We start from the raw sequence: 8,976 nt of genomic DNA, 5'->3' as shown, positions 1-8,976 counted from the left end.
ACCACCTAGCTACCTCCCTGGCTTGCAGTATCTTTAAAGTACTGGTGCCCTGTGTGTAAAATACGCACTAGCAAGCGTTTGAGAAAAAGAGTGAATGCTTTTGTCCCACTGAGCAGAATCTGCCAGCAGAATGTTTGTGCAGTCAGTCGAGCAAAGGGCTCCGAGGTAGAGCCCCATCACACCGGAAACCCTCAAGTGCTGAGGACCCAGGGGCAGATCCATGGGCTGTGATATGTTTCTGTTCTTCTCTTTCCCCATAGGTCATGGCAGATCAACTTGACCTTCTCTTAGGCGTGATCTTCATGGCCAGCCCCATGCTGGGAATGTCTCCCTGCTCTTCTGATGGCCAGATTGCCTTATTTCGCTTCTGTAACCTTACCCAGATCCCCTGGGTCCTCAACACCACCGAGAGGCTCCTGCTCAGCTTCAACAATATCCGTATGGTCAATGCCACATCATTTCCATTCCTGAAGCAGCTCCTGCTGCTGGAGCTGGGAACCCAGTTTACACCCATGACCATCGGCCAGGAGGCCTTCAGAAACCTGCCCAATCTTAGGATCTTGGACCTGGGCCAAAATAAGATTGAAGTCTTGAATCCAGATGCTTTTCAGGGACTGCCCCATCTCTTCGAACTTCGACTGTTTTCCTGTGAACTCTCCGGTACTGTGCTAAGAGATGGTTACTTCAGGAATCTGAATTCATTAGCTCGCTTAGACCTATCTGGCAACCAGATTTACAGCCTTCATCTCCATTCTTCATTTCAGGAATTGAATTCCATAAAGGCCATAGATTTTTCTTTCAATGAAATACTCACTCTCTGTGAGGATGAACTCAAGCCTCTGCAGGGCAAAGCACTCTCTTTCTTTGGCCTCAAATCAACTAGCCTGTTCAGCAGAGTCTCTGTGGACTGGGAGACATGCAGGAACCCATTCAGAGGCATGTGGCTGGAAACTCTAGATCTTTCTAGTAATGGCTGGACAGTGGACATCACAGGAAACTTCAGCAACATCATCTGGGGGAGCCAGGTTTCCTCTTTGATGCTTACGTACCACATAATGGGGTCTGGCTTTGGCTTCCAGAACATCAAGGACCCTGACCAGGACACATTTGCTGGCCTGGCTAGAAGTTTGGTGATACTCCTGGACCTCTCCCATGGTTATATCTTCTCCTTGAATTCCCGGGTGTTTGAAACACTGAAAGATTTGAAGTTTCTGAACCTTGCCTTTAATAAGATAAACAAAATCACAAACAACGCATTTCATGGACTTGACAATCTCCAGGTTCTCAATATGTCATATAATCTTTTGGGAGAACTTTATAATTCTAACTTCTATGGGCTACCTAGAGTGGCCTACATTGACCTTCAAAAGAACCACATTGGGATCATTCAATCCCAAACATTCAGACACTTGAAAAACTTACAAACCTTGGATCTCCGTGATAATGCTCTTAAAACCATTAATTTCATTCCAAGCATACTGACCATCTTCCTGGGCGGCAATAAGCTGGTCAGTTTGCCACACATTCGCTTCACAGCCAACTTCATCCAGTTATCTGAGAACAGGCTAGAAAATCTGTCTGACCTCTACTTCCTCCTGCGAATTCCCCAGCTCCAGTATCTCATCCTGAATCAGAATCGCCTTTCTTCCTGCAAGGCAGTCGACACCCCTTCAGAGAACCTGAGCTTGGAACGACTTTTCCTTGCAGAAAACATGCTGCAGCTTGCATGGGAGACTGGCCTCTGTTGGGATGTTTTTAGAGGCCTTTTCCACCTCCAGATCCTGTATCTGAATAGTAACTATCTTAATTTCCTTCCACCTGGAATATTTAACGATTTGGTTTCCCTGCGGTGGCTCAGTCTTAGCGCTAACAGGCTGACCTCTCTCTCTCCAGGCAGTTTACCTACTAATTTAGAGATTCTTGATATATCTAGAAATCAGCTTTTCTCTCCTGATCCTGGGTTGTTTGCCTCACTTAGCAACTTGGACATAACTCATAACGAGTTTGTCTGCCAATGTGAACTTAGCCCTTTTATTATCTGGCTCAACCAAACCAATGTCACCCTGCTTGGCTCTCCTGCAGATGTATACTGCATGTACCCTGACTCGCTGCTAGGGACCTCCCTTTACGACATCTCTACCAAGGACTGTGATGAAGAGGAAGCCTTGCAGGCCCTAAAGTTTTCCCTTTTCACCCTGTACACCGTCACTTTGACTCTGCTCCTCATCATCACCCTCATAGTCATAAAGTTCCGGGGGCATTGTTTCCTGTGTTATAAGACCATCCAGAAGCTGGTGTTCAAGGACAAGGTCCAGAGTTCAGAACCTAGTGTCTACAGATATGATGCCTATTTTTGCTTCAGTGGCAAAGACTTTGAATGGGCACAGAACGCTTTGCTCAAACACCTGGATGCTCAGTATAGTTCCCACAACAGACTCAGGCTGTGCTTTGAAGAAAGAGACTTCATCCCGGGGGAAAACCACATCTCCAACATCCATGCAGCTGTCTGGGGCAGCAGAAAGACTGTGTGTCTAGTGAGTAGACAATTCCTCAAGGATGGCTGGTGCCTGGAAGCCTTCAGGTATGCCCAGAGCCGGTGCCTGTCAGACCTCAAGAATGTTCTCATCGTGGTGGTGGTGGGGTCCCTGTCTCAGTATCAGCTGATGAAGCATGAGGCTATCAGAGGGTTTCTGCAAAAGCAGCAGTACTTGAGGTGGCCCGAGGACCTCCAGGATGTTGGCTGGTTTCTCAATAAACTCTCTGGGCACATACTAAAAGAAGAAAAGGGAGAGAAAAGAAGCAATACCCTTCCATTGCGAACCATAACAACCATTTCCTAGTGGAAGGAACCCTTTACAAGCACCACAAAGAACTCCCCACGTTGTATGCGCACAACTGTTTGGGGGTCCTTCCCAGGGGTTGTTTCCTGACTAGGAGAGCGTCATCAATCTCTGGATTTCCATGTTAACAGGTGTTTTGTGTCACTGACTTCCAAATGGAAAATAACAGGTCCAGAAAACTGCAGCTGCTTCTGAAGGTGCCCACTCATCATCCATTTCCTTTCAGGCCAGATAATACTGTTTCCTCCCATTCTAATGCGTTCTGGATGCAATTGCAGCCTCCTCGATGGTGAGGACACCTTGGGAGCAGTTACAGGTGGCTTCACGCTCTCTGCGCTGTTCAGTTCAAGACCAGGCTGCTGGATAATCCTGAGTTCTTGACTCTGCAAAGCATGAACTCTGCAGAGGAGGCAGGGCCTTGTCTGGCCAAAGAAACGAGGTCAGTGCTGAAGACTGTTGTCGCTCTACCTTAGTGAGAAGAAGTTAGATGGCAGCGGTCCCATCGCTGTGGCCACAATGCACTTCCTTCCTGGTGTGACCCTGCAGGTCCAGCATTTGTGGGTCATGGCCATCTTCTACGCTGGTCCTCTCACCTGATGCTCATACCCTTTCACAACTTAGTACCAGCCTGACCTTTGCATTTCCTTCCCTACAACTATACAACGGCTGTTGCATCTGCTACACAAGCGTAAGAAGGATGTGGACATCACACACTGGTTTCTTACTGATTCTGTGGTTTCTTAACTGTGTGTAACTTGAGCACTCTATACTATGGCTGGGCCTCGGTGTTCTCTCCTGTAGACCTAACAATATCTACCTCATAAATATGTGGCAAATGCTCATCGGCCAAGAATGTCATGGCTTCGCTGATGGTTTTCTTAATTGCCCTAGTGGCCATAGGAGAAGACGCATATTCAAAGGCTCCTGGAGGCTGCAGTGATTTTTCTTTTTGAGGTTTTGAGTAAAAAGGATTTTTTTGTACTTTGCATTCTAATCATCTTTGTGTGTTTATTAATGTAGCAGTCTTTCTGCAAAAGCATTAAGAAACTTTAGACCAAAGAACTTGTGTCTCAAGTACCCTTGCCTGTCATGCAAACTCCTTCACACTGTGGCAGCATGAATGCACAGGGGACTTGCCGCCTAAAGTGTCACTCTTGTAGCCTCACTGTGGCAGACATGTACACCTCAGACTCTTCCAGCACTTCTTAGCCATGTGTCTGAGCACACCCTGCAGTCAGCAGTATGCTTATCATTATACAAACAACATACATCCCACTCCACTTCTTCTTTCTGGAATGTTCTCCCATATCTTCCCATCCATTCTACACATTCTTTGAGATCCAGTCCATAAAGACCCTGTGAATCCTTCCAACCCAAAGTCCTCCACCCTTTCTTTTCTGGACACTCTTGGTACGATATCTATTCTTTCTAGCCTAGGACATACCCCCTGCTGCCCCTCTGGACCACAAACTCCATAGGAAAGCTTGCCCCGTGCTCTCAGCCCCCACTCACTAGTCATAACATCACATATGGCTTAGGGATCATGTGGGAGTCTTCCACCTGCGCTTCCTGCCCAGGCTTCTTTCTCCACTAACTCCCACCAGGGTCATTTCCCTACAGTAACATGACTGCCTCTTCATGGTGGCCTCGGATTTCTGTCACTGAAATGTATGCCAATGATGTGTTTGGTGTGTGTGAGGATACCCCAACTGGGAGCCCTGTTGGCCAGCCCTTTTTCATTTACCTGTGTGTCCTGGGCCAAGGCTGAGACCTGGTCCACTGTGAATTCTTAATAAATACTTAAGTGTCTGATGACGCCCACTTTCTTATGTGTCTGCATAGTGGTCTTCTGCTCTTAGATCTCCAGCGAGGGGTAGGGCAGGGCCAGGCTGTGACAGTGGCATCACAGAGAAACTGAAGGCTGGTGAAAGTGGAAGATGCTACAGGTTCTGGAGGCACTGGGCTTCATCTTGTGGTGTAGACACATCTAGAACAGCCAAGAGTGGTGCTGGGATTGAGGGGTGGGTGTGTGGAGGCAGGAACACAGCCCTGGGTTAGTCACGGAGAATACACTCTTCTGATCCCTGTTCTCCTAAGGGGTTCAGCAAAACCAGAGCCTAGCCTTCCAGACAGTTAGAGCCACGGCTCCTAAAGATGGAGAAAGATGATGCTGAGCTGCTTCGGTCTCACCACACTGCTGTCCGTCAGCCTTAGCTGCAGGGACACACTACAGGGACAGCCATGATACTCAGCAGGACTGGCAGAGCCTCTTCCTGGAACGAGGCAGGGCTGCGCAGCTAAAGAGGAGATGAGGAAAAGTGTAGACACACGCAGCTCTGCAACTCTGCCTTCTTGTCTGAATTACTCAGAAAAGTGTGGCTTTTCTCTTTTTCTTTCTACCTCTCTTCTAAGCATGTTTTCCCTGACACTTCGGTCTTCCATTTTTTTTCTAGAGTTCCCTCTATGCCATATGGTCTGTCTGCCTGACTTCCGTTCCTGCTTCACTCACATGGCATGGCTTTCCCCCTTTTCTTCTCCAGTCTACTCCTCCCAGCATCTGCTGAGATTCACACCCTGCCAACCCTGGGGCTTTGTTTGTTTGGTTTGGTTTGAAGTTAAAGTCTAACAAAATTGTTTTCAAGCTTAAAAAAAAAAAAAAAAAAAAAAGAGGACTCTACTACTCAGCAAGAAAATTGAAGGGCATTTGTTCTCTTTAGTCACTAGAGAAATATAAATCAAAACCACATTGGTGTGGCATTACCCACCCACCAACATGATGAAAATCAAGATGCCTGGCAGTACCAAATTGTGAAAAAGACATAGAACAATGGAAACGCCTTGGTTGATGGTGAATATGTAAATTAGCATCTTTTCAGAAAGCCAGTTGTCATTTCCTGATAGGATTGAATCATACATGTCCCCTACACACTAGAAACATGTCTATAGTCCACCAGATGCTTTATCAGCATTATTTACAATAGTCAATACAGGAAGCAACTTTCTTGTCCATTAACCATAAAAGACTGTGGCCATTAAGAAACATGGACACTTCAGTGATTGCAGCAATTCATAACCACAGGCACCAGTCTCACAGAAATGCTGGCAGCGGGGCACAACGAGTTTGTATGAAAAGGCAGCACCCAGCTGAGAGTGTTGACGGCAGTCACCTTTGAGGCACATGGAAGGGACTTCTGAGATAGTGGGTCAGCTCCATGTTTTGACCTGGGCAGTGATGACCAAGTGTGTATTCTTTGTGGCAATGTAGTTTCTGTGCACCCCTGAATCTGTTCACTTTTGTCCAAGGTTGTATTCTGCAGTTTAAAAACAAAGAAGCTTAGGAAACGGGGCATTTTTTATCATGTCTATAGAATAGATGGGACAACTGCCACACCCCCAAACACTTTAGTTTTGTTGGGAAGATCATTGAGCCTCAATGTGTTTCCCTGCACTGCCCTCACCAGAACAGTGATTTCTCTGGGGACTTGGGGAGATCGTTAGGGTACAAGAGGACACATGCTTTCATTATGCATCTTTGCTATGATTTTTTTTTAATTTCTATAGTGTGTGTGTGTGTGTGTGTGTGTGTGTGTGTGGTGTTGATAATAAGTCTTTAATTAGGCAAAATAAATATGCCCTCACTTAAAATCAAGACGAATACATCTGTCTGTGTAAAAGACAGAGAATATAACAATTATCACCCAGAATTTACTTTATCTACTTACTTTTTTTCTTTCAAGGCAGAGCCTTACCTTGTTGCCCAGGTTGGGATCGCAAGCCTATGCCACCATACTAGCTCATAATTTTTAAATTGAACAAGCAAGGCAGAATAATATTTCAACTGATGACTATATATGAACAAATCATGTGGGGCTGGCAAGATGGCTCTGCAGATAAAGGGGCCTGCTGTGCAAGCCAGCGATGTAAGTTTGATCCCTGGAAACATACATAGAAGAGGAGCCAACTGACTCCACAATTGTCCTCTGACCTCTACACATGTGCTGCAGCACAAATGCACACCGACACACATATACACCATGTGAGTTCACACTACACAGCCATAGTAAATATTTTTTAAGATTATATGTATATATGTACTATTTTGCTGTTTTCCTTGTGAGTAAAGGAATTTTTAATCTGTTTTACTTAGCAGTTAAGTATTTCATTTCTCATCAGCCACAATAGCCCTCATTTAGATGGAGTCCTAAAGAAATTTAGCATTTTTATTTTACAGAAAATTCCATGGAAAGAACTCGCTCAGGCTGCGGTGGTCCTCTTTGGCAGCATGGCCCGGGCAATTCAGACAGGGTGGCTTTATTTCTGAAATATGGGCATCTGACTCAAATGGCTGGAGATCCTGTTTCTTTTCCCAATTAAGGTCGCAGGGCTCCATTTTCCCATCTCCTCCCCAGGAAGGCTGCCTCACAGAGATGTGATAAAAACCAATGACATCATGTCTCACTGAGACTCAGCCTCACTTCAGGAAGCAGGTGCTTTGGCGGAGAGGAGCCCAGGCCTTTTTCTCTGCTGTGATGACATAGGTTCGCTGCTCAAGAAGTCCTCAGGGCCTAACATTCAAGGCTGTCTACGTGGTTTTTCCAGTGACCTGGGCTGTTAAGGGCCCTACTCCTGGTACTTTCCCAGCTGCAGGTGTGGTGTATGGCAGCATCTTGCAAGTCTGTAGGTCATGCCAACCCTAGAAGGATTTACACAAGTAATTTACCACTGGTGAGGCCCCTGCAAAGATAAGGAAAGCTTTTGGGAGAGGGGACTAGAAAGCCTGCTTGTTCTTGGAAATAAGACATCTAGCCGAGGGGTGCAAGAGCTGGTAGAGGGTCTTGACTGGCAAAGGCATCCCTCTGGCCTTGCTCAAGCTTCAGCTCTGAAACAAGCCTTGAGGTCCTCACAGGCCATCCCCTAGAGACATTCACAGAAAATGTCAGGGATTTGGAAGTGGAAGACCCCAGGTGTCATTCTACCTGGGTCTCCTGTCACCCTTGGAGCGTCACAGATTGGGCTGTGGTCGTTGTTTTTAACCTAAGTTAGTGAGACAGCTCAGCTGGGAAAAGCGCTTGTCCCCAAGCCTAATGAGCAGAGTGCCATCCCCAGGACCCACATGATGGAAGGAGAGAAACAGTTCCCACAAGTTGTCCTCCGACATCTATGTGCATACTGTAGCACATGGGTGGGTGCACATATACACATGTGTACACACACACACACACACACACACACACACACACACACACACAGGGACACACACACTAAATGCACATCAACACATGCTGCAGAGAGGCACAACTATGCTGTGTAAGTTGGCCGTGTGGGTCTCTCTGGGCTCCTGGGTCTCTCTCCAGCTTTCCTGGTCTGGACACTCAGGCTTAGTCCCTGAGGTGAAGTCACCCCTTTAAAGATCTAGGAAATACCCCTGGAAAGCTGAGAAGGAAGTCAGTCACTGAGCTGTTTTTAAAAATACAATAAAACAGACAAATCCTAAATGGGACCCCTTGACGCTACAGCAATGTACCTCAGTCAAGATGTAGAATAGTTCCCCACTCCCCAAATTCTCTTTCCTTTTCTGCACACTCCACCCTTACCTCAGTTCAATACTGTTGTGGTTTCTGTGACCACAGAAAGAGTTTCCCTATTCTGGAACTTCACGTAAAAGGAACCATAGCCCAATTTTTGCATCTGTTTCCTTTTGCTGAAAATAATTTGAAGTGCTTCTTGTTATAACCCGGTGGTTTTTAGTTTTCAATTTCCTATGGGGGTTGTTTCTAGGTTTGAGCTGTGAGAAATAAGACTACAATGGACATTACTCTGCAGATCTTTCTGTAGCTCTGTCTTCACCTCTTCTGGGTGAGTAACTAGAAGTGAAATTTTTGAGTCGTGAGAGTGATGTACGTTTTCTTGAAAGAAACTGCCAGTGTTTCTGAGATTGTTGTAACCGTCTGCACTGGTGTCTCCTGTGGGGGGAGGGTTTCAGGCTGCCCCGTGGCCTTGCCAACATTTGCTATGGTTAGCCATCCAGTGGGAATGTAGCCTCAGCACGTATGGTCTTCATGTGTACTCCCCAAGTGGTTAATACACTGAAAACCTCCGGTGCTTAGTAAGCATGTCTGTGTCACTGTAGATGAAG

General features: G+C 46.3%; 1 protein-coding gene across 1 annotated transcript; it reads left to right on the top strand.

Moving 5' to 3' along the window:
- The first annotated feature begins 263 nt into the window (after window positions 1-263).
- Window positions 264-2,840, top strand: Tlr5 (toll like receptor 5). Its single transcript, XM_036201745.1, has one exon. The coding sequence runs from the start codon at window positions 264-266 to the stop codon at window positions 2,838-2,840; it is 2,577 nt and encodes an 858-aa protein (XP_036057638.1).
- The last annotated feature ends 6,136 nt before the right edge of the window (window positions 2,841-8,976 follow it).

This window comes from Onychomys torridus, chromosome 11 (genome assembly GCF_903995425.1).
Source record: "Onychomys torridus chromosome 11, mOncTor1.1, whole genome shotgun sequence".
Lineage (NCBI taxonomy): Eukaryota > Metazoa > Chordata > Mammalia > Rodentia > Cricetidae > Onychomys > Onychomys torridus.
Note: the sequence above shows the minus strand (reverse complement) of the source record. Positions and strands in the feature narration are given on the sequence as shown.